Here is a 24,392-nt window from a genome sequence, read left to right as displayed (position 1 = left end):
GATTACTGTTGGTGCTGCTAAGAGTGGATGAAGTGGGAAGGGTATGGTGGGAACCCAGTGGGTAGCAGAGAGGTGGGTTGTGAGGAAGGACAACATTTCTGTAGGTAACTCATTTTTATCTGTGTAGGTGGCATAAACAAACGGAAGCACAAGAAGAGATGAAAGAGGCCAAAAGGAAAAAAAAAAAAAAAAGAGGGAGGGAGGATAGGAAAATGTATAAAATGAGAAGAAAAGTGCCTGCCCCAGTGCTCGGGATCAAGGGAACAGAGATGGTCATTGACAGGATGACTCCCCATGAGTACAAGTTTGCTGCAGTGCTGTCTCCAGCAGCCTTCCTGCAGGGCTGGACATTGGCCCTTACCAGGAGTCCTCGGACGGGGTATGCAGGGGTGCTACACTGTGCAACAGTGAGCCTGGGGGCTCAGTCCCGGCAGGGAGGCTGCCAGGGAGAGGGGCTCTGCAGCAGGGATTTTCTCGGGGGGATCAGGAATTCCCTCCCAGCACAGGAAAGCTACATGTGCCTGTATCCAGGCACTTGTTTTCCTGGCCAATCTCGGCAGCAAAGCGTGGATCAGGCACGAAGCAAATCTCCAGCAGGGTGAGGCAAGGACACAGCTTTCCTGTGGTTTTAAGGGGGTCTCTTTCACCAGCACACAGTGGTAGGAGAATCTGTGTTTAGAAAAGTTGCTGCAAGGCACTTCAGTGGTATTTTTAGCTGCTTGGCCCAAAAAAAAAAAAAAAAAAAAAAAAAAAAAAAAAAAAAAAAAGCTTAAATACCAGATCAGTTTCAGAGAGAGAGGGGGGTGCCAATTTCTCTGAGCTGTTTTGCAGCCTTAGTCCAAAAAGGAAAAAAAAGAAAAAGAAAAGAAGAAAAGCCAGTGGGTGATCTGCCAGCAGTGCCCTGCTGCCCCTGGGCAGGGACATGTTTTGTCACACCATGAACCATCAAGTCCAGCAGGGCAGTCACGGGGTGGCTCACCCCATACCAGGCACCTTCAGTCTCACCGTTTGCCGAGCACCTTTGGTCCCTCTCTGTCTCTGCCAGACCACACCCAGCAGCTGAACACTACAATCCAAATCCCAAGTCACCTTGTTAATGATTATTTAGCCAAAGAGCTACCGCCACGGCCTTGAGGTCCTGCTGTACCCAGCACTGCTTAGGAGAAGGGCTGAGCCCAAAGCCCTGGTTCGTCGGTGCCTGGGATTCTAGGGAATGCATCCCCCCAAAAAGGGGGATGTTCTGGCTCTCTTGCCGTAGGGGCTGCATTCCGTATGCTCCATCGTGCACAGGCCTCTCCAATGCTGAGCCCACTGTGCCATAAACTAAGGACTTTGAAGAAATATCGGCCCTTTCTAACCCTTCTTTGGCTTATTTCTCCTCGTCAGCATGTACCTGTCACCCTCTCAAAAGACAGCAGCTCGGTGGGGTAAATGAGGTCCTGCCTGCTTGCCCTGGAGCGATCTTTGGTAATGAGCGAAGGAGAGGGCACAGGCTATGCCACAGATACCTTACGTGGCCTTGAGTAAGTCACTTAAATTTGGCACATCCTAAATGCCAGTCTCAAAAATGGCTTCGTTCCCACACATGGTTCCTTGGTTTGCAGTTTTCCACCAGCACAAGTGAAAGCTGGGTGCCCATCCGGCCCCCGAGTGTTCCCATGCCTTGACTGCCCCCGTATGGAGCACGGACTGTCCCGGTCCCACAGCAGACGGCCACAGGATCCTCCACGTCTCCAGATCAGAGAGATGTGCAGCTTCCCCAGCTTGGGACACCAGCTTTTCCAACCCTTCCTGCCTCACCCGGTGTGGCTCTGGGAAGGACAGCTGAAAGGGGAACATTTTGCGGCTGTGAGCGATGCCGCACGTTCCACCAGGGCTCCCCCCCCCTCTCCCACGAGCCCCAAAACCCGCAGCCGCCTCTCGCTAGTGCTGAGTCACCCTTTTCCCAGCGTGGGCGTCCTGCTGAGTCAGGGTCAGGCCGGGCGATTGCTGAGTAAAGGCTGCGCGAGGGGCTCTTTGCTGAGTCACGGCGGAGCAGGCTCCGCGTGAGGCTCCTCAGGGCAGGGCGGTCCCTCCGCAGCGCTGAGATTGCAGCTGCTGCTCCTGGCCCCGGTCCCGCTGCTCCGGACAGCTGGAGAAATCTCCAGAAACAGCCCCTTCCTTCGGCCCGGCATTTCTCCTATAGCCTGGAGCAGGGAACCACGCAGAGGTCGTTTGGAAACCTTGGCGGGGAGGGGGGGACTTGGGTCTCGTTTTCTGTGCAAAACTTGGCTTCCAGTTCCTCCTTCTCCTGAGGCGTGAGCAGTGTGGTACAAGGTCCTCCTTGTTGAATACATGTTGTTTGTCAAATCCAAAGTTTCCACCGTTTGTTCTGTCTCGCAGTCAGGGCACACTTTGTTTTCCACGGTTGTAGCACTGAAACAAAGGAGGGAGCAGCACTGAGTGAAACACTTTCACAAAATGTGATTTTTATTTGCTAACTCTGCCCCACTCCCTTCCACACCTCCATTTGGCTGCCAAAGCAGCTCCTAGCTGGACACAGGATTGATTCCCATGGCTACCAAGACTCTAGGAAATGTGGTGGGCTCTACTCACCCTCCCCCAAAATTTCAGCCCAGTGTACCCATAACGTGGAGACCTGCTGTGCGCTTTAGGTCACTGCCTGACTCTGGTCAGGCATATGCCTTTCAGGGTGCTTGCGCTGTTCTCCCTTCTTCTCCCTGCTCTGTTTCCAGACAGCCCAGGCTCTCTCCTTGCCCATAGCTCTGTGCTATATATACCCATACATCTATGAAAATGTGTATTGTAATCTGCATTTCCTGTTTTTGTCATGCTGGTTCATTTATCCTGAGAAATCTGCCTGTGCCTCCATCTCCCACCACACCATTTTCTGAGGTTCCTGTGTGTGGGGTTTGCCTAGCACAGCCATGCCTGGCTATCCAACCCTCCAAAGGTACCAGCAGTGCCAGCCCCATGAACAGCTGCAGTGCCTGAGCTCCCAGTAGGGATTTCCAGTGCATTGGACTCTTGACCTCCTTTTTTCCACCCGTATCGTTGATCGAGACTGGGATTTATGGATGCTGAGAGAGAGTGAGCACAGTCAGTTCTGCCAAGGCAGGGCTGGCAGAGGTAATGTCCCTTTGGTAAACACAAATTAACACACAGAACATCCCTGTATACTCCAGCATGGACTCCTTCCTACAGCAAGTAATTTTAAGCATTATTGTAACTCCTTTTTCCCCTACCATTACACAGCAAATCCTGGTTACTGAGTCAGCTTTCCAAGTGCAAACCAGGCAGCTGCATTTTGCTGTGTCATGGTTTGAGAGAGCCCATCAGCCCCTCTGAGCTGGCTGAGGCTGGTTTTCCCGACACAAGCCAAGCCAAGCTGAGCTGAGCTGCTGGGAGCTGCCTGCCAGAGCCCAGCGTGGAACAGCGCTACCCGCAAGGGACTCAGGAGAGCTGACTTTGCATCCCGTGACTGCCTGTGTAACTAGATATTTCTGGCCATAAATCTACTGGCAAAATAGGCTGCTAATGTACAGAGGGGAAAATTCCCCACTTTCCTGTTCCACATTGGAGACACTGACCCCTCAATAACTTTCTGTTGTTTTTAACCATTCATCTCCCATCTCGTGACTAAGCATTTTCTCAGGGGCTGGGATGTGCAGACAGGCTTTTAAGCCCAGCAGGAACTTTTGCAAATATCTTCTTGCCTGGGCTACTTTATTCATCTTTGCTAGAAATCCCCTGTTTTGCTGGTATCCTCACAGTGTCCTCACAGTGAGTAGCTCTGGCACCACCCAGCCACAGATCGATGGAAGAGCAGCAGACAACAGGGCCTCTGGCAGGCACGGTGGAGACCACAGCTCTGATACCTCAGTGATATTCAAGCAAAATTTCCTAGTGACCTGGATGCAGGCTGGCCTCTGATTTCCCATAGCCCACTCTGCTCTGGGAGCCAGTTTGTTCCTTCCACTAAAAGCACACACCTCCTTCCTCGTTCACCGCTCTCAAGTGTCAACTTCCAAAGTTCTCTTTGGGGAAGAGATGGCCCTCACAAATCCCTGCTGGCACATTGGCTCACTCGGTGTCACTGACCTTCCCCCCACCATAAAGCAACAGCACAGCAGAAGCAATTCAAGTCCTTGCTGCAGAACACTGGATGGGACCAGAAATGCTCCAGGCCAGCAACTGCAAAGATGATGACACCCCACTTTCAGTTCTCATTCCATCTTGCTGCAGGGCATTTGGGCCTTTCCAGAGAGCTAGGCTCAGTCTCACAGCTGCCCCATCCCAAGAAACCCAAATCAGCGGGAGATCAGACAGCATAAATCACTTATGGGGCATGGCTTGCTTGTCTGCACCTTTGCAAATCTCCTGGCAGAGGTAAGCTGCATCTCTTGTGACCTGCCATGGGGAAGGTAAAGCCCCAGGATCCAGAGAAGGTACTGATCCATGTCCTGGGGCACTATGGTTACAAGCCAGAAAACCTACCTGGAATGGTAGCAACATGACTAGACTCTCTTTTTCTTCCCCCCAGTCTCATTCAGACCTACCACAATCCTGGATGAAAAGGAGAAGGACTTTTGGATACATCCTTTATATGGCCTCCAAGCATGCAGCTACTTGGAAGAAGGCAGGCAGGCTGGGGACAAAGTCATTGGCTTGAAAGCACCCAGAAAATCCTTGGGGAAGAACTGGGTGCATTGCCAGGGCTGCAGGTGAAAGGAAGGGCAGGGCTTGAGGATTGGATTCTTTTCATATGATTTCACAAAATGAATAATATACTCTCATAATATAATTCTTATTCTCATATGTTTCCTACTTCCCTCCACTAGAACTAGAAGTTCAATTTGTGCTCCAGCTTCCCCTGTCAGAATAGGACTCACTGAAAATGACGGAAAATGAGAGCATTAAGGAATTATGCCAGAGGGAAACATTCATTTTGGGGCCATCCCTGTGGCAAACTGGTATCAGTGTTTCCAGGAGGGACTGGCCATGCCACTCGCTGCTCTACACATGGACTCTGCACTCCCAGGAGATGTTTGGGGCGTTGTCACACTTGCTTTGAAGATTCAGACATCCTGATACATTTACCTTACAGAAAAACAAGCAAGCTGTCTGCAGTGGCATGGGGGTAAGAATGGAACGTGTCAGTTTTTTGCCAGCGTGCACTGTTGCTTTAAAAGACAAAAGCAAGACAGGAAAAGTCTGGCTGAGTCAGGATGGAAACGCTGAGTAATCCTTCCTGAACACTGTAAGCCAGATGTCTGCTGGAGTCAAAAAAAGAAGCGAGGAAGCATATTTTTTCCAGAACAGCTTTTTAACCTACAGCCCCCAACCCTGTTGGGGCTGGTGTGGGTGCAGTGACAGGGAGACAGGTGAGGTGCTGGCTTGGATGGCAGCATCCACAGAGGGGACTGGCTGCAGAGGGACAGCAGATGCCACAGTCCTTCTCCTTCCACCCCAGGCTCTGCCTCCCCACCACCCCCTGCACGACTGTGTCAGGGACTTTCTCACACCCGCAGCAGCAGGGGAATGGTGGCTCTAAGTGCCCTGCTTTTTTGGGCTGAGCACAAATGTGGGATTTTCCAAAGCACAGCTAGCCAATGAATCATCTATCCCTGCTAGCCCAGCTTCCAGCCCAGCTACAGGTGGGAAAGAAGGGCCCAGCTTCATTTGTTGGCTGCTTCACCAACCACTTTATCAAAAAACCCAGCAGAGCAACAGCTACTGGCAGAAGCACCATGTCCAATTCTTTTCCCAGATCAGAGAAAGTATGTGCCTTTGAAAGTCTCTGCAGACTCCCTCAGTTTCCCCCAAGTCCTGTATGATATCTTTTCAGCTCCCCCAGCCTTCTGGGTATCTAGGAGATGGAGTGCTATTTTCCTAAATTGCCCTGCACGCTGCTGTGATGACAACAGGAGCCAGCTGTAAAACTAATCAGATGCCATTGTTTCCATGAGCAAGAGAGCATGGAATGGATTTCTCTGCACGTCAGCACTGGCACACCTGTGTTGGCTTTGTGCACACCGACAGGGTTTGCTGCCCAGTGCCAAGGGCAAGGGGGAACTGCACAAGGGCAGTTCTGGCACCTGCAGGGCAGACATGGTGCATGCATATGCATGGCCATGGGAGATGATGCTTATACCTGAGCTGTGCTAGAGCAGGTGAGGGTGAGTGCTGGATTAGCTTTCCAGGGACATAGATTAGGGTGTAGGGAGAAAAGGCTGCTCTCCCTGCCCCAAGCACTAAATCCCCTGTAAATCCACCCTCCTTGTCCAACCCCACTGTCTCCAGGACAACGAGAACCTCTTGCAGTACCCGGGCTCTGCCTGCCACGGGCAGGGCACTGAAAGGGTTACAGAGCCAGGCACCCTTAAAAGAGAAGTTTCTGGACATCCTCTTGTTTGTGCTTAGTTATCAAGATGCATCAGGTGACTTCCTTCTGGTTCCTTGGGGCTGCAGGCCAGAAGAGGGTGGCAGCCAGGCTCGGGAGGGAAGTGCTGTTGTGTTGCAAGAAGTTTGTACTCAAACTGAGGTCAGCGGTTCGCTGCTCACGTGGCCTGGCAGTATAAAGCTGGATGTGGGAGTCAGGCTGCCCAGCTCTGAGCTTCACTGTCCTGGGAGCAGAAAGGAAGGAGGAAAGCACGAGCAACAGCAGGGAAGCAGAGGAGGGAAACGACGTGGAGAAACATGGAAACTTCCCAGTCGCACAGCTCCGAAAGGTGAGAGAGGGACGGGAAAGAGAGGGAAGCGTTTTGCCAGGGGAGTGTTGTGTTTTTCCCCTTGCTTTTAGGCATGCTGTTCCTGCTCTGCAGGGAAAGGCATGCTGCTGCTTTCACTTCTGGATGGAGTCTGTCAGTCTTCCTTGCTCGGGACAGTGTTTGGAAAGCTGGTACTCTCTGACTCCCATCCACAGCTCTCCGGAATGCTCTGCTCCTTGTTCTGCCATCCCAGGCTCCCCCTTTTGTCCTGGAGAGCTAAGATCTATTTTGTCAGAGCAGACAGCACTAATACCTGTTTCACTGTTCTTCCCCAGAATGTCCACAGACCTGTCAGAACTGTTGAAAGAAGCTACCAAGGAGGTGCACGAGCGGGCAGAGAATACACCGTTCATGAGGAATTTCCAAAAGGGGCAGGTGTCACTCCAGGAATTTAAGGTACTTCATAGCAGCATTGCTTGAGGATGGGATTTCCTCACCAGTTAGATCAGATGGGCTGTGAGGGCACTAAAGGCAGGAGGATGGGGCCATTCCAAGTAAGGAGGATGGGGACATGATGCTGGTATCAGCATCTCCTATGAAAAAGATTAAAAACATCAAACTCCTGCACCCTGAGGTGTTACTGGTTCCTTTTGCAGAAGGTGGGGAAGGACTGTGCATATCAGGATGGACAGCCAAGCTGAAACAGGAGAAAAAGGACAGAGAGGTTGTTGGGACTAATGCTATTGCTTTTCTCTTCCTTCATAAATGCCTGCATGATAATTATTGCCAGTGATGGTTAATGCAGATAGAACGATGTTCAGATACTTGAGCAGCTGAAATGCCCAAAAGAGGGGGAATTCTATATTTACAACACTCTAGGCAGCTGCAGATATGATGGGATGGTGAGAAAGTGAGGATGTGGGACCATTGCTGGCACTGAACTTTGCATTGTCACTTGAGTTATACCACAGCTGAGATCATGAACAATAACTCAAAAGCAGACTCAGTTTGAGCAATCCGTGTCTGCTGCTAACAAGCAGGAGCCTGTGGCTTTTTTCAAAATAAAAGAGAAATATTTCCACATATTAGCCTAACCTGGCTAGATACAATTCCTGGGATGTGAGCCACATAACAAAGCCATGAGCAAAACCAAAGCAAACACCTGGGCCAGAAATTCCTGAGAGACTATAGGATGTGACACATGGACTTGCAAATAACAGCTACCGATTCAACCTGTGGCTTAATTACTTTGTTGTTCAATTGTTCCTTGGCAAATAAATCCACAAAAGTAGGAAAGAGACTACTTACTTCTGACAGGTGACATTCAGAATACTTAGTCAAACATAAATTCAATCTCAGATACTGACTTCCTGCTGTTAGAAATATGGCATTGGTTAGGCAGTGAACTTTGAGACAGGCAAGAGTGTAAAAAGACCTTCAGAAATAAAACTTTGTTTCTTAGATGATTTTTATATGCTGTCAGGGGAACAAGATGGGACATGAACTTTAAAAATTAACAAGTTTAAAAAATCCATTCTTATTAAATCACTGCCTGCCTCTGAAAACAATCAGTTAAGCTATATTTTTGCTTAATTTTTTAAGGCAATGTTCCCATCTTTTGTTTCTTTTCCAGTAAGCTGGGTAACAGGTTACTGTTTAAAAAACTCTGTTTTTGTTTACTCTCTTGGCAGACCTATATATCTGCCCTGCTACGTGACTCCCCAGATGGTGGATATTTGTTTCCACAACCAGTCACTGCCCATGTGCTTATCAAAGTCCTGTTTGCTGGCACAGTGGGGAAAGGTTGAAACAGGAACTCTTTTCCTGCAGAACTGACTGCTTTGTGAAAAAGGAAACTGCTTTCTCTCCTGTGAGCAGCATAATCCCCCCTCCCCAAACCTGACTCACCTGTACTGCAACACCTTCATCTTTTACCCTTTGCTGCTCACAAGGGGTCCCAGGGTAAGGAAGGGGGGGTGTAGGTGTAACAGCCTCTGAAAACAGAATGCCTAGGGAAGGAAAGAACACAGCTATATTGTCTCAGACCACGTGGAAAAGCTGGCAGATAGAAGAAAGTATCGCATAAGCTGGGAAAAACAACAATAACAATGGTTTCAAAATAGAGGGGAGAACACAGCCTCACAGCACTCCTTCACAAAGGCATCTTTCAGAGGCAGACTGTGCTTCCAGCTCCCTTTCATCTTGTCTCCCCGGGGCAAGCAAGGAGGCAACCCCACTTGTATGGCTGAGTGAGCAGAGTGGTGGTGCCTCAGACCCCAGGATGGTGGGATGCTGACAGGATGAATATGTTGAAAAATAAGCAGGGTGTGTTAGCATCTCACAAGGCCCCACAAAGGGAAGCCACATTTTGGAGCATTCAAATTTGAACAATGTACCAGAAAGGATACCTTTGGGAATACCCTCTCTATTGACTGAGGGAATGGGAAGAGACCAGGAATGCTTAAGCAGGGCTCCAGTTTACATGACATCAAGCTGCAGGACTTCAACTTGAAGGCAAAGCAGTGACTTTAAGAGCCAGTAAGACCCATACCTGCTGGAAAGGGCTTGATTGCTGCCTCAAGCAGAAGGGGAGGGACTAAACAGTGTCTCCGTGTACTTTGCACTCTGTTTTCCACACTGGAAATCTGCAACATCACAGATGTGCATGACTCACAAGTGGGTGTGCCCACGAGTACCTTTTTTGTTAGTACAATTTTTCCCACAGACTTGAGAAAGACAAACAGATGCACCTGTAGCTCATCCTCTTTCTTCCCTTTCAGCTGGTTACAGCATCCCTGTACTTCATCTACTCTGCTCTGGAGGAAGAGATTGAGCGTAACAAGAACAATCCAGTTTATGCCCCTGTGTATTTTCCGGCGGAGCTGCACCGCAAAGCTGCCCTGGAGGAAGACCTCAAGTACTTCTATGGCAGAAACTGGAGGGAAGAGATCCCATGTCCTGAGGCTACTCAGAAATATGTCGAGAGGCTCCACTACGTAGGCAAGAATGAGCCAGAGCTCCTGGTGGCCCATGCCTACACTCGGTATTTGGGAGACCTGTCAGGGGGGCAGGTGCTGAAGAAAATTGCCCAGAAGGCCCTTCAGCTGCCCAGCACTGGGGAAGGGCTGGCGTTCTTCACCTTTGATGGGGTCTCCAACGCCACCAAGTTCAAGCAGCTCTATCGCTCCCGCATGAATGCTCTCGAGATGGACCTTGCCACTAAGAAAAGAGTCATGGAGGAGGCCAAGAAAGCATTCCTGTTAAATATACAGGTGAGTAACAACCAGTCAGCCCTGCCAGCCCACATCCTCTCTCAAACAAGAAAACAGCTGCAGGGGAAATAGAAGGCCAGTATTGCTGTTGGGGAGCTTATGAGAAGTTGTGGATCAGGGCGAGCTGGTCAGAGTTGGATGGCCATGCTTCTCCAACCTGGGAGCCGAATAAAACAGGGATCTCTGAAAAGCTCTTCTCCCTCCCTTCGTGTTTGAATCCGGTCTCTTCCATGTGCCACTATTCATATACGAATGAGGGCTCATACTGGAGTGGGGATTACCATCTACTATCTGTCCTGCCTCTGTGGTGAAGTTCCACAGGTCCTCTGTGGTCTCTGACTAGGTGACAGGTACCTTGCTTTCCTTCCCATCAGAAGATGGGCAGTAGCCTTTTCCTTAGCTGAAAGCTTCAAGGAGAATCTGTAAAGTGAACAAGGAGTTTGAGAGACATCCTCCTGACCTCACAGGCAGCTTTTGTTTCTGTGCAAAATTTGCCAGGAGACTTGGACTGAAGCCTCATGACTTCTTCCAGTTCCTTAAGTGCCTGGAGAAGGGGCAAGGGGTCCAGTGAAAGAACAAGAGGAGGCCACATAATGAGACAGCATTCCTTCTTCTCAGGTGTTCGAGGCACTGGAGGAGCTGGTGTCCAAGGGCCAGGAGAATGGTCACCCTGTGCAGCCAAAAGCAGAGCTTCTTCGCACGAGGAACATCAACAAATCACATGAGCACGGTAAGAGACTTCTGAGGGCAGGTGCTTCACAGTGCTCCTTTGTTTCCTTCTCCTTCCTTCCTCTGTCCTTATTTGTAAAAGCCATTGGGAAACGAGCACGAGGTGCTTGCCCCATCTCTTCTCCAGCCATCAGCAGGTAGTGCAAGGAGAGGCACTGCTGTGTGCAAAGCTTCTTCTGGACATGACAGAGCAAGGATAACACATGTGGGCTCTCCAGAAAGAGTGTCAGTGAGGAAGCTTTACAAAAAGAGACTCCTCTCTCCACCTCTAGGGTTTTAACAAATGTAAGGTTCATTCACCACAGGGAAAACTGACCTTGATTTCACGGAAGAAAAGGCATCAATTTTGGGTGCCGCAGATCAGCCGTGGTGCTGTGATGCGGACAGAAGGCTCTCCTGGACACACAGTCCTATCCAGCAGCCTGTCCTTTTGGACTGTATCTCCCTCTGATCATTTTCCTGCCTTCCAGAAGTATTTAGTGAAAACACTCCAGAGAGTGTGCTGGGTTTATAGTGAGCACTGCTCTGGATGGTGGAATGTAATCAGCTTGTAAGTCAGGCTTGTACCTGAGTGAGGAGTGAGCTCAGATGTTTACAGAGCAGAGTGGTTTCCATGATGACACACAATTCAAATAAAAAAACCCTTGCGACCTACACATTCTGAAACTAAAATGGAGATTTTTTCAGTGCATACTGGATTGAACCACAGTTTTTCCACGGCAAAGAATGAAAAGCAAGCCTTGCCTTAAGCATCTCTAGATAGTGAAGCTTAAAGCAGCTTCTGTGGGAAAGACATTAAAGGTTGTCTGTGAAACTTTGCCATTCCTTTCCCAATAGATGCATACAAGTAAGATTCTCAGAAAAACCTAGTGTTGGATGAGGAATCCCATCCTGTAGCTGTACTGCGAAAATTGGTTGGAGTGCTGAAGACTGTTCAAGGTCATTAGATGCCTAACTAATTAAATCAATGAGAAATAGGAGACAAAATGCCTTTTAAAAATTCTGGCTTAAGTATTTATCTGTCTTCTGCACACATCAGGGGTCTGATGGAGTGGGGCAGCGCAGTTACAAGCCTGTAAGGAGACAAGGGAAGAGGCTGGTAGTCATTTACAGGCAGAGGGGTTGTGAGCCTTTGTGATTCCCAGGTCAAGTCTGCTGCTTCCCTTCTCCACTGGGAGAGCAGAACCTGCTGCCACCGTTTCTCCCAGCTGGGCTCTGGGCTTTCTCCTTCTTCCCTGGATGACTCCAGCAGGGTGTGCTCTGGCACTGGGGAGAGCAAACGTGGCATGTTAGCAGCTTCTTGCCACAACCTCTTCTCACTTGTCTTTATTTTCTTTTTCTCTCTATTTGATCTAGGTCCAGCAGCTGGAAAAGAAAGTGAGAGGACAAAGATGAGAAATACAGACACAACACCCACCACTTCCCTGGTGCGGTGGATCGTGGCCCTCAGCTTCCTTGCCATGACAGTTGCCGTGGGCTTATTTGCCATGTGAAAAAGCAGGACCTTCATCTTCTCTTTGTGACTTCTCTCAACCTGAACTAATCCACCTTCCCCAGTCCTTGCGAGAGAAATTACCCCTGACTGGGTACTGTGATCTTGGTTCTGCCACTAATTCTAGGAGACTTTTCTCCCCAGAAATCAAAGAGGGGTTCTCTTTGTGCTGTAAGGGGGTTCAGGCAAAGTCTCTCCTGTGCTTGGTGTGAGCTCTTCTCAGAGACTAACTTTATCACCAAAAACCAAGGGTAGAAAAGGGTAAGAACAATGGCCAAGAATTGTCGTTGCTTTACAGAGTGCCTACAAAAAGCATACAGGATCAGAAACACAGCTTTGACATCTGTCTTTCCTCAGAAATACAGAGCTCCTCAGAGCTCTTTTTGCTCAGTTTTTTTATACTGCTAGATAATACTGTGATCACTTTCTCTGTAGAGCCACATGGTTCCCATGGGTTACAGACGGTTTTATATGACACTAGTAGGTCTTTGTTAATTCTTTGTCCAATCATTTTTGGTCTTTGAAAAGCAAAAGACAGTTGTTGAAGATACAGTGTCATTCTTTTCTGGTTGTATAATTTATACACATAATAAATTTCAATGTAAAGTCTTCAGGCCTGGTCTTTCCTATTATTAAAGCCTTACCCAGGGAGAGAGGAAGTGTCTTTCTTCCTCCTGGTTTTATGTCTTTTGGAGCTGCTGCCTGCACAGACGTGACAATAGGCAGAAGTGGGAGCTATCATCAGAGCCAGACTCTGCTCCCACTCAGTGCTAACAATAACCTGTTATGAGCTGGGGTAGGTTCCTTCAGCTCCTACACACTGCTCTCTATTTCTAGAAACACCATGAAATTCTGTGAGCGTGCAAAGTATCTTTGAGGGGTGGAAGGGGTATGTAAGAACTGGCTGCTGTTCTATCACAAGCAAAAGGGGATGGGACCCTCAGCTGGGGGAAACCAGGACAGCTGTCCCTGAGCTGCCAGCAAAGGGCTGCATTACCAGGCTGCCTTTGCAAGAACTTCACCGTGAATCAGAACTGCAAGTATGTTTTCACCACCCAAAAGTTAAAGGCATCCTAGGTTTTGGTTGAGGCAGCTGAATGAGGGGCATCAAGCACACAACCACACGCCCTCACCCAAGTGGCAAACCAACCCCCCTCACTCTAGGAGTCGGCACACACGTGGCATCGCTAAAGGCACTCCAAACACACAGCGCTGCTGGAGCGGGCCATGCACACAGGTTACTTTCCCTGCCTTTTGCTGGGGCAGATCTGGAGGGCTGGCTTTGTGTCCAGCCACAGGCCCTGCCTGCTCCAGAAGCTCTCCCAACACAGGAGAGGCTGCAGTTCGGATATGGCACTGCAGGTACTGACAAAACTGCTGTATTATCACCTCAGAGTCCTCTCTTTCTACCAGAAAGCCTCTGTGATCAACCTGTCTCCATGATCTGCGTGTTCTGGCTGTGACCTTAATCCCAAACACAGGTGCTCCTACTGATCTATTTTAATGACCAACACTGAACCTGCTCAAGGAACAAGAATCAGAAGGCAGGTCCTGCTGAGAATGAGCAGTGGGAAAACAGGACTGTCATCATTCTTAGGCTCTTATCTACTACACCTCCCTTCCCCAACCCCGTTTAATAGTTCTCTCTTTGGATCCCCCTGCCAGAAAAAATAGTTAATTCTTGAAAAAGACAGTCAAGTGCTTGAAAAGCAGGGATATGATGCTTGATAGCTATTCAAATACAAGAACTTGTTCATTCCGATTTGTATTAAGTTCTACCCATTCAGTCCCTCTAAAGCACCCCAACAAAACCATTTTGTTCATTCAGCCATGCTGAGGTAAGATCCCAAAGAGCCAAACACATGCCCATGAGCTCGGAATCACACTGCACCACACTCAGCCCCTCTCCACTGCCCAGAGAGCCCGACCTCAAAGTTGGAAAATACAGGTTCTGGCTGGCATCACACCCTCCCTGCTCACGGCAGGAGAGAGGTGGTGCTGTGGGTATCTCACAGCCATCGCTATCACACATTGAAGGACTCCAGACAGAGCCTCAAGTCCACAGAGGTGGAGACTAAGGCTTTGTACATGCTTGTGATCTTTATGAATACATCTGGTTTCTCTGCAACGATGACACCGTCTTTATTTCCCACGGCTGCAGCTGAAACCTCCCTTGCCATGCACTCCGCTTCCCAGCTTTCTCTTCACGCAGGGCGCGCATTCCCACCCTCTGGAAGGGCCAAAATGCGCACCCAGCCACCTGCCAGCCTTCTCCCTAAATTCACTACTAGCCAGGAGGAAGGCATCCCGGAGAACTCGTGTCCTGAAGCCCTGAAGCAGTGACAGGCCCCAGGAGCCTACAGCAGTATTAATTCACGTCATTCCCGCACCGCCCGGGCCGCTCCCCCCACCCGCAATGGTGCCACCCGCTCCCCCTCCGCGCACCGCCGCAATGGTGCGGCCCACCCGCCATTTCGCCTCCCCCTCGCTCTTCGCTCCCAGATTTCGCGCCAAACCGCTCGGGGCGGGCAGGGGGCGGAGCGCTCCGGCCAATCAGCGGCGGCAGCGGGGCCGCGCGCTCCCTCTCTGGGCGGGGCGGGAGGGCGGCCGCGGCCCAATCGGCGGCGGCGCGCGGCGGGCGGGCCAATCGGAGCGCGCGGCGGCGGAGGCGGTGCGCGCGCCCTGCGCCGGTTTTGGTTTCCGCCGCGCGCCGCTTTTGCCGCGAAAAAGTTGGTGGCGGGTTCCGGCGGGAATCGAGGTGCGGGGCGGGAGGGGATTGGGGTTGGGGGTCCCTGGGGCATTGCGGGGAAAGAGCGCGGCCAGTGGGTGGGGTGGGGTGGGGTGCGGAGCGGCGCGGAGCGGAGCGGCAGGCGAGGGGCGATCCCGCGGAGCACTTGGTGCGGGGCGGGGGAAGGCGGCGGTGGGAGCTGACCGAGCGCTCTCGCCCCCGCAGCGGAGCAGCAGCCGCGATGTCCGGCTTCGACGACCCCGGAATTTACTACAGCGACAGTTTGGGGGGAGATGCGTCCGTGGACGAGGGGCAGGTTCGGAAGTCGCAGCTGCAGAAGCGGTTCAAGGAGTTCCTGCGGCAGTACCGAGTGGGCACGGACCGGACGGGCTTCACTTTCAAATACAGGTGCTGCTGTGGCCCCTTTTGTCCTGCAGTGCACACCCCACATATACAATAGCCACTTACTCTCTTCCTGTAGGCCGTAAAAAGCTCGGTATTAAGAGATGTTTGTATTTAACCTAATAGGTGGAGGTCTGGTGTACTCACAAATTTTTAGGCATTCAGACAGTGGCAGAGGTAGCAATAGAGGGATCCACACTGCCAGGCTTGCACTTAGTTCTGAAATTCAAGGTCTGTCCTTGAAGTTGTAGTGCTTTCTGGTCTGGACTATTGTCTGTATCCATTAAAATCAGTGCGGCACTCTCCACGTGCACCTTCCAAGTCTATGAAGTTCCTTTGGCCATCCCTTTGCTTATGCAGTTTGGAGACACAACTGAGAAAACGTGGAGATACATCATAATCAAGGGCTAGAACAGTCTTTCACCTCTGAATTTCATGACTCCTGCCATTTTTAAGGAAAATGTTGTCTGTTCTGTTATTACTTCCTTTGTTTTAAATTGTGTCTTAGGATTATAACTGTCCTAAGTAGAAATTTTCTCATTGTTTATCTGGTCACATAACTCTAGTAAATAATTTACATTGCCACTGCAAGCACTGGTGTCCCTGGTTTTATGTCACCTTTCAAAGTGGTCTTGGGTGAAAGATTGCCCAGGTTCCACTGCACTTCTCCTAGCAGTCACCTAATTTTCCCTGTTTGTTTTCCAAACCAAGGACTACCTGCAGAACCTGCCTTTTCTGATCTTTGCTCGTTCTAATGCCACTGTGGGTGACTGGTGCTTTCTGCCCTGCAAACCTTTGCCACTTCCTGCCTTCCAGGGATGAGCTCAAACGACACTATAACCTGGGGCAGTACTGGGTGGAGGTGGAGATGGAAGACTTGGCCAGCTTTGATGAAGATCTTGCAGACTATCTGTACAAGCAACCAGCAGAGCACCTGCAGCTGGTAAGAATGGAGGTTGGCAACCTAGAATGCTGTCACATCGCGAGAGCAACCCTGACGTTCTGTTGGGACAGACCCATTAAAGCACAGCTATTCCCTCTCTAGTTGGAAGAAGCAGCAAAAGAAGTCGCAGATGAGGTCACTCGTCCTCGTCCCTCAGGGGAGGAGACTCTCCAGGACATCCAAGTGATGCTGAGGTCGGATGCCAACGCAGCCAACATCCGCAGCCTGAAGGTGAGGTGAAGTGAATCGGCTGCCACGCAGAGCGGTGCTTGTGTGGGTGTGATTGCAGGGCAGCTTTTGCTACCTGGTCACATAGCTCACAGACAAATTTACAAGCAGTGATACACTGCAGCTTAAATCTGACTGCAAAGGGCTGTTATTGCTGGTTCCTGCTGCAGGGACGTTATTGCTCTAAGTGATGTTCAGCACAGAGTGTTCTGTCCTTGGCGCTCATGCTCTGTAGTTTCCCTTCCATCCTCCATTGGTGGCTTTCTCACTGTCCCCTCACCTTTTCCCTTTCAGTCTGACCAGATGTCCCACCTTGTGAAGATCCCCGGGATTGTAATTGCAGCAACCCCTGTGAGAGCCAAAGCCACCAGAATCACCATCCAGTGCCGCAGCTGCCGCAACACCATCAGCAACATCGCGGTGCGCCCGGGCCTGGAGGGCTACGCTCTGCCCAGGAAATGCAACACGTAAGGACTGACACAGGCATGCACCAGCAGGCTGGAGGGGGAGAAAAGACTGCATTCCCTCCTCCCGCTCTGGCTCTACATCCCATCCATTGCAGAATCTGCTCCCTGTTGTACAAGGCAGCAGCATCTGCACTGCTCTGCCTCCACCCTTCGTGCTGCCCATGTGCCAGTGTGCAGTTGTGGCTGGCAAGTTTTAGCTGTCCATCTGTGGTCATGCTGGTTGTGACCCTGCATGGTCAGTGCTGCATGCAGTGTTGAGTGACCATGTCCAGGGAGTTCTTTTTATTCATAGGGAGCTTTGTCTATTGTACGTAAAGGTCCATTCCTGCCTCCAGCTGTCCCATAATGCTGTGTTAAGTTGCTCTCCTCTTTTCCAAACAAACTCCTTGCTTCCACCTCCTGAGAGGGCTGTTTTGTGTTACCTTCCTTAGGGATGCTTTTCTACTAGCATTTTTATCCTGCTTTACAGCTCTTGGTGCCTGTGAGAACTGTGAGCATTAGTTTGCCATCATGCTGTAGCTCTCAAGGCAGTCAGTCCTGGTGGGTTGTGTCTTCGGCTCATACCTGCCAGTATTTATTTTCTGCACCTGAACTCTAATGCAGCTTGAGAGGGGTTTGGGCTAGGGATTGTTCTTGTATGTGGTCTGTACAGCACCTTACTCCTGATCCCTGACTGCATGAGTGTATCTGCACTCTCGTGTTGCCTTCCCTGAAAGCCCTGCATGGAGTCAAGCATCAGTCATGCCATTCTGAGATGGCAGCAGGATGTGGAGCTGCTCTTTGTCTCAGAGAGCTTGTAAGCTAGCAAGGCAGATATGTCTTGAGAGACTGGGAGGTGGATGTCAGCCTTGTCACATTGCTAATTGCTTTCTCACCAGAAACCACTTAACATTTGCTTCGTGCATGAGGTTGTAAAGAAAAATGCCCTGCCGTGTCACTGAGTCTGTACTCTTACCTTCTGTGTAATTAATGAATTACCTTCCTCCCTGCTTACAGCTAGCAGGGGAGAGGGGAGGGGAGGGAGGCAGGAAGAGTGCTCAGACAAGTGTCACCCTGCCTCTGGCTTGTTCTCATGTACACATTTGGCAGCTGGTGAAGACAAGACAGAGGGCTTGGTGGCCTCTGGTCTGGCCCCGTGTGTCTGCCCTTACCTGCTGATGTGGCACTGCTTAGAAGGGGCAGCTGCTCCTTGCTGTCACTGCTGTCCCCTCTACAGGTGCACTCCAAGGGGTGGCTGCTGAGTGCTAACAGCCTTCCCTGATTAATCTCTCTGCACAGAGAACAAGCTGGTCGCCCAAGGTGCCCTCTAGACCCCTATTTTATCATGCCAGATAAGTGCAAGTGCGTGGATTTCCAGGTCCTGAAACTGCAGGAGTCCCCAGACGCCGTGCCGCACGGGGAGATGCCCCGGCACTTGCAGCTGTACTGTGACAGGTACTGGCACAGCCTTCCCACCCTGACCCTGCTGGCTGTTGCTGGTGCCATCCTTTCCCACTACCATCCTCTGCTTTCCCCTTCTAGGTACCTGTGTGACAAAGTTGTCCCAGGGAACAGAGTCACTATCATGGGGATCTACTCCATCAAGAAGTCTGCGCAGAGCAAGAACAAAGGCCGTTACAATGTGGGGGTGGGCATTCGGAGCGCTTACATCCGCGTGGTGGGCATCCAGGTGGACGTGGAGGGCTCAGGTGAGGGCTGCTTTTGGTGTGCATTTGGTCTGTGTTGGTAGCCTGGTGTTGCGAGACACTCCCCACCCTGTTCCTGAACAAGGTGATCCCTCAGCAAGGACTGTTTGAAATCACAGCCTTGGTCTTTCTGTGGTGTTTATATAGCAGAAGGTTCAAGCCATTCCAGGGGTCTGACTTGCCCTGAGCTCTCTCTATTTGTGTCCTGTAGGACTTTTTCTCAGTGATATTAAATGAGGAGGTCTCAGTCTGAGTCCTCCATGGTGTTTTAAGTGATTTTGTCTTACTGATCTTAGTGACAATCTGCTAAGCCATCCCTGAGGATCCCAGCTGAAGTCCATGGTTAAAATTGTATTTAAAACATGGTCCTGACTGTAATTCTCCCTCTGGTTCCTGCAGAGCTGCTTTGCCCAAGATCCTTTTCCTTACCAGCCTCTAAGGGCACAGCCTGCCTTGCTGGGTTAGCAGATGCTTGCCCTCTCCACCCTTCCCACCTGGTGGCACTTGGCCTGATCTTCAGGAGGGGATTTTGGTTGTCATGTGTGTGCGGGGAGTGGTATAATTTCCTTTAAAACATCCATTTGTCCACTGTTGCATCATTCCCCTCATCCCTGTACAGGACATAGCTTCACAGGCTCAGTGACCCCTCAAGAAGAGGAGGAACTTCGTCGCCTTGCTGCCATGCCCAACATCTACGAGACCATTGCCAAGAGCATTGCTCCCTCCATCTATGGCAGCACTGACATCAAGAAGGCCATCGCCTGCCTCTTATTTGGAGGGTCCCGCAAGAGGTGGGGAAGAGTCAGCTTTTGTTATCAAAGTCAGTGCTTTGTTATCAGAATAAAGGCTCACCATCTCTCCCCCCTCTCTTCTTCCCAACTCGGTCACTCCAGGCTCCCAGATGGCCTGACCCGCAGAGGGGACATCAACTTGCTGATGCTGGGGGACCCTGGTACGGCCAAGTCCCAATTGCTGAAGTTCGTTGAGAAGTGTTCACCCATTGGGGTACGTGGCTTGAGGTGCCCACTTGTAGTGCAGCCTTTTTCTGCCTTCTGCCCCTTGTCTAGCACCAGAGACACGACAGTGGCCACAGCAGACACCTGCCTGTGCATCCACAGGTGGACTTGCTGGCAGAGGTGTGAACTGACACTTACAGTACTAGGTTAGAAGGGATGGGGGATGAGGGAGGGAAGGGGAAGCAGGTCATGCCTTTTATTATGCTATGAGCCAGGCTGTTTGCAGATGTCCACAGACGTGCCTGGTGCTGCTGTTTATTGTTGAGACTTGATCAGCAGAGGGGCTGGGTGGTCAGGACAAATTAAGTTGACTGCAGCACAAGCACGGACCTCCAGCCTGAGCCAAGGCATAGAATTATGTTTTCAGCAGTGTTTTTTTGTAGTCTCTATTAAACTCGGCCTCTGACTGTATTGTTCCCTCCAGGGGAAAACAAAGCTAATGCAGCAGCCCACCAAACAATGAATCACTCCCTGTTTTGTACTTAATATCTGTGTTTGTGTGTCTGCGTGCCCTCCGGTGTGTCACAGCTGCTTAGTCCAAGGCTTGGGATGAGGCAATAGTCCTGTTCTTTGCCCAGCACATCTGTTTTTCACATGTGCTGAGGGCTGTTCCTGAAGGGTTCTTGTGTTTCCCCCTGGGAGCTCCAGGCTTTGCAGAGCCAGGGGTGCTTTATCTCAGCTAGAGCAGTGGGCTCCTGGGTGCTGCAGCAGCTGATGTGCTGTTCCTTTCCTTATCCCACACGCCACTAGGTGTACACCTCGGGAAAAGGCAGCAGTGCTGCCGGCTTGACAGCCTCAGTGATGCGCGACCCTTCCTCCAGGAATTTCTTCATGGAGGGAGGAGCCATGGTGCTGGCAGACGGGGGAGTGGTGTGCATTGATGAGTTCGACAAGGTACCTGTGGGGCTGCTTATGTGGGAGTGGGAAGGAGAGCCCTTGGGATGCCAGCTTGTCCCAGGAGAGCCCAGAGCTGCAGGAGAAAGGGCAACTCCCTTGAGACTGCCTCACTTCCTTTCAGGGAAGGTCGGGGGTGATGGGGCTGCAAGGGAATTCAGTTACATCCTGCTCTCTTGAGTGGAGGTCCTCACAGAGCTTTATGTTGGGGGTCACTTCAGTAGGTGTGTAGCAGCAGTCTGGCACAGGTGACTGATGGTGACTTTTTCTCCTTGCCTGGTTTCTCTCACCTGGGATGAAAAGATGCGGGAGGATGACCGTGTGGCCATCCATGAGGCGATGGAGCAGCAGACCATCTCCATTGCCAAGGTGAGCTGTGGATTGATGCATGCTGCCCTGAGGTGGGAAACTGGGAGCCCAGCAACCAGTGGTCACACATCTTTTGCCAGAACTGCCCATTTTAGGGTCCAGGCAGTGGTACTGGTGATTGCTGATGTCTCTGGTCTGAGACCAGTCAGCCCTGCCTGGAGGCTTTGGGCAGCCTGAACTTCATGGCTTCTCCTTGCTGGTCACTGTCAGGCTGCTTCTGCAAACCTATGCTTTGTGCCAGAGCTGCCCGGTGTTTGTCTCAGATCACAAACCTGGGGTGAGGTCTCCTCTGTCTCTGCCTTTGACAAGAGGTTTTAAATGAAATTACTCAGTGCTCAAGTCTCAGCTGAAGCCAGTCCCGTTCAGAAGGACATGTGGGTCCAGCCCCACCATTACAGAGCAATTGGGTACCACTTAAGGGGCTTTGTTTAAATGCAAGTGGTAGAGGATGAGTCCTTGAAAACAGCTTTGGACCTTTCACTGAATTAATGGCCTTCTTGCCCTTCTGTGACATGGAGGTGGTCTTGACACCATCCCTTTTTTTGCCTTCCCCCACAGGCAGGAATCACAACCACACTCAACTCCCGCTGCTCGGTGCTGGCAGCTGCCAACTCTGTCTTTGGGCGCTGGGATGAGACTAAGGGCGAGGAGAACATTGATTTTATGCCCACCATCCTGTCCCGATTTGACATGATCTTCATTGTTAAGGATGAGCACAATGAGGAGCGAGACATGGTGGGTTGGGCCGCGCGGGTGTAGCTGGGACTCACAGTGCCCCTCTCTTTGGGAGGGAGGAGGCGGGGGGGTTCCTGCTGTCTGACTGCCTTTTGCTTTCCTAGACACTGGCCAAGCACGTGATGTCCTTACACGTGAGTGCCTTGACACAGACCCAGGCCGTGGAAGGCGAGATCGAGCTGAACAAGCTGAAGAAGCTCATCTCCTTCTGTCGGACGTGAGTGATGGGCGTGTCTTTTTGGCAGCCCCCAGGATGTGCAGTGGGAGGCAGTGGTGAGAGGCAAGAGGAGCTCACAGTGGTGCTGCAGCATGGCCCAAGGAAGGGAGTGGTGCCCAGGGGACCCTCCCCAGTGGTGCTGCCTCTAGCTCCTGTCCCCCCTTGCAGGAAGTGCGGCCCTCGGCTGTCGGCGGGGGCGGCGGAGAAGCTGAAGAACCGCTACATCCTGATGCGCAGCGGCACCCGCCAGCACGAGCAGGAGAGCGACCGCCGCTCCAGCATCCCCATCACCATCCGGTGAGCAGCACCCCCTCCTCGCCCACCAGCACCTCTGGGGTTGGGGCTGTGTTACTCTGGGGTAACCCAGGAAGGGGGTTGGCGCGGTGCTGGAGTGTGAGGATGTGGCCCTGAACAGGGAAACACTGAAAGTGCTGTGGGTGGGGGCAGGAGGTGCCTGGAGTGGAGTAGGTGGGGATGGCAGGAGTCAGGGGGAAGAAAACACCCTTGTAGCTGCAGTAGAAAGCAGGGAATGTCTCCTGTGGCCACAGGCAGCTGGAGGCCATTGTGCGCATTGCCGAGTCCTTGGCGAAGATGAGGCTTCAGCCCTTTGCCACCGAGGCAGATGTTGAGGAGGCCTTGCGGCTCTTCCAGGTGTCCACGCTTGATGCGGCCATGTCAGGCAGCCTGTCAGGTAAGGAGGAGGTGTTTTGTGCTGGGGGCAGGAGAGACATGCTGGGCCTGGCTGCTCAAGGCAGGGAGAGACAAGCTCCTCTCCCATGACCTGGCTGTCAGGCGCAGGTGCTGGACCTCCTTTCTGAGCAAAGACAAAGCAATGCTTGTGGCAGCAAGGGGCTGTCGTGGCTGTGGGGCTGTGCCTCACAGGGAGGGCAGTGGCAAATGACACTGAGGGTCTCCTGTGCTGGTCAAGGGAGGGCTGGTCTGGCCCCTTGTGGTTCCAAGGGCAGAGTTTGATGCTGGAGGTGGTTCCCCAACCTATTAATTCTCTAATATCTTTCTCTGTGGGGGTGAAGACAATGTTTCCTTGGGCAGCAGCATGGAACAAAGGGTTTGAAGAAAGCTCCAGCAGTCAGGTCCATGTTCAGTTGTGTTGTTGGTGCTCCACAGCCTTTGATGGTGCAGTTGTTCATGGGTTCTCTAAAGTCTCTAAGCTAAGCTGTGCAGGTATGGTGGGAGACACAGGAGATGAGCACCTTGTCTTGGAGAGTAACATCCAGGGAGTTCACACAGTGTCTCCCTGCAGGGGCAGAAGGCTTCACAACACAGGAGGACCAAGAGATGCTGTCCCGCATTGAGAAGCAGCTCAAGCGCCGCTTTGCCATCGGCTCCCAGGTGTCAGAGCACAGCATCATCCAGGACTTCATGCGGCAGGTGGGTCAGGGACCCCGTGGAGGGCTGGACTGTGAAACCAGGGACCCCAGGCTGCTGCTGGGGGCATGAAACCCCTTCCCCAAGAGCTGACTGGAGAGCCTTTTGGTCACGCCTTTGAAGTTGTTTGTAGGGAATGGTGTGCAAAGTGATTGCTGAGTTTAAGGGGACTGAGGCAAATTTCTGCAAAAGCTCTGAGGTCTGGGACTGGTTTGGGGTCCTGCCCTTGAGACCAGAACCGTTTGATTTGTGACACTGGCTGCAGTCACACCTGAATTAGTGAAAGGGGAAGGGAGCATCAGTATCTTGGACTATTGGGCTCACTCCTTCTAGAGAGTCATAGCCAGGCTTTAGCAGAGGTTGCAGGTTCCTGCTGAACTCCTGTGAGCTATTCTGTGCTGGCTCACCTTCCCCTGCTCTCCCCTTTTGCAGAAGTACCCAGAACACGCCATCTACAAGGTGCTGCAGCTGATGATGCGGCGGGGGGAGATCCAGCACCGCATGCAGCGCAAAGTCCTGTACCGCATCAAGTGACCGCCCTGTCCCAGGCTCCAGGAGGGAGCTGCTGCTGCTGCTTGACACCTGCCCAGGAGCAGGAAGAGTGCCCCAGGGAGCTGGGGCCTGCTCCTGAAAGAAGCTTTTCCTTGGGGAGCCAAACAGCCCCAGGCCTCCGTCTTGAACCAGGGTTTGGGATGGTTAGGGTTTCCCTTGTGTGCTCTGTTGCTGTGTCATGTCCATGTTTCTTTGAACTCCAAAAGCTTTTAGTTTGTATTAAAATAAAAACTGATATTGGTAGCCTGGGATCTTTGGCCCTGAGAGGCAGAGGGGATGGATCCCCTTCCTCCTTTGGAGGTGGTGCGGGATTTTGGATAGAAAGGTGTTCCTCCTGCCTGCCCTCTGTTACACACTTGCCCTCAGTCAGGCTCCAGCCTCATGGGCAGCACCAACAGCCCTGAAGGCAGAAACTCATTTCTCACTCAGGGTTTGTCTATTAAGGCATAAAGCCTGTTGGCACAGGCTGTCCATTTGGGCTCAGCAGGGTGGAAGGCACTTTACCCAGTCCCTGTGTGCAGTCTGCTGCTTGCTTTCCCCTCAGCCAGTGGCAGTGAAGCAAATGAC

The 24,392-nt window shown here is 51.5% G+C and overlaps 2 protein-coding genes across 3 annotated transcripts; both read left to right on the top strand.

Moving 5' to 3' along the window:
* The first annotated feature begins 6,595 nt into the window (after nucleotides 1-6,595).
* On the top strand, nucleotides 6,596-12,814 carry HMOX1 (heme oxygenase 1). 2 transcript variants are annotated; one of them, XM_069002917.1, is made up of 5 exons: nucleotides 6,596-6,731; nucleotides 7,046-7,166; nucleotides 9,491-9,982; nucleotides 10,601-10,712; nucleotides 12,068-12,814. In XM_069002917.1, exons 1-5 carry the CDS (start codon nucleotides 6,700-6,702, stop codon nucleotides 12,202-12,204), a joined length of 894 nt encoding a protein of 297 aa, XP_068859018.1. In that variant the 5' UTR covers nucleotides 6,596-6,699; the 3' UTR covers nucleotides 12,205-12,814. The 2 variants fall into 2 exon arrangements, with proteins under 2 accessions (XP_068859018.1, XP_068859017.1); XM_069002916.1 differs by lacking the exon at nucleotides 6,596-6,731 and having other exon boundaries at nucleotides 6,840-7,166.
* Nucleotides 12,815-14,895: 2,081 nt separating this feature from the next.
* MCM5 (minichromosome maintenance complex component 5) lies at nucleotides 14,896-24,068 on the top strand. Its single transcript, XM_069003948.1, has 17 exons — nucleotides 14,896-14,961; nucleotides 15,157-15,339; nucleotides 16,150-16,276; nucleotides 16,379-16,507; nucleotides 16,799-16,971; nucleotides 18,250-18,405; nucleotides 18,493-18,659; nucleotides 19,276-19,447; nucleotides 19,550-19,661; nucleotides 20,423-20,566; nucleotides 20,870-20,935; nucleotides 21,494-21,670; nucleotides 21,775-21,887; nucleotides 22,056-22,184; nucleotides 22,436-22,578; nucleotides 23,149-23,276; nucleotides 23,706-24,068. The coding sequence occupies exons 2-17, from the start codon at nucleotides 15,173-15,175 to the stop codon at nucleotides 23,805-23,807; spliced, it is 2,205 nt and encodes a 734-aa protein (XP_068860049.1). The 5' UTR covers nucleotides 14,896-14,961; nucleotides 15,157-15,172; the 3' UTR covers nucleotides 23,808-24,068.
* Nucleotides 24,069-24,392: the final 324 nt, after the last annotated feature.

The sequence above is a fragment of the Aphelocoma coerulescens genome, chromosome 1A, assembly GCF_041296385.1.
Source record: "Aphelocoma coerulescens isolate FSJ_1873_10779 chromosome 1A, UR_Acoe_1.0, whole genome shotgun sequence".
In the NCBI taxonomy this organism is placed as follows: Eukaryota; Metazoa; Chordata; class Aves; order Passeriformes; family Corvidae; genus Aphelocoma; species Aphelocoma coerulescens.
This window is presented reverse-complemented; position numbering and strand designations above follow the sequence as displayed.

Bases quoted from the DNA above. Each gene is read 5' to 3' on its own strand.
- HMOX1 (XM_069002916.1), top strand. From the start codon at position 6,855: ATGGAGTCTGTCAGTCTTCCTTGCTCGGGACAGTGTTTGGAAAGCTGG. The intron at 7,167-9,490 runs GTACTTCATAGC...CTTCCCTTTCAG, and splicing joins TGTCACTCCAGGAATTTAAG to CTGGTTACAGCATCCCTGTA. The intron at 9,983-10,600 runs GTGAGTAACAAC...CCTTCTTCTCAG, and splicing joins CATTCCTGTTAAATATACAG to GTGTTCGAGGCACTGGAGGA.
- MCM5 (XM_069003948.1), top strand. From the start codon at position 15,173: ATGTCCGGCTTCGACGACCCCGGAATTTACTACAGCGACAGTTTGGGG. The intron at 20,567-20,869 runs GTACCTGTGGGG...TGGGATGAAAAG, and splicing joins GCATTGATGAGTTCGACAAG to ATGCGGGAGGATGACCGTGT. The intron at 23,277-23,705 runs GTGGGTCAGGGA...CCCCTTTTGCAG, and splicing joins TCCAGGACTTCATGCGGCAG to AAGTACCCAGAACACGCCAT.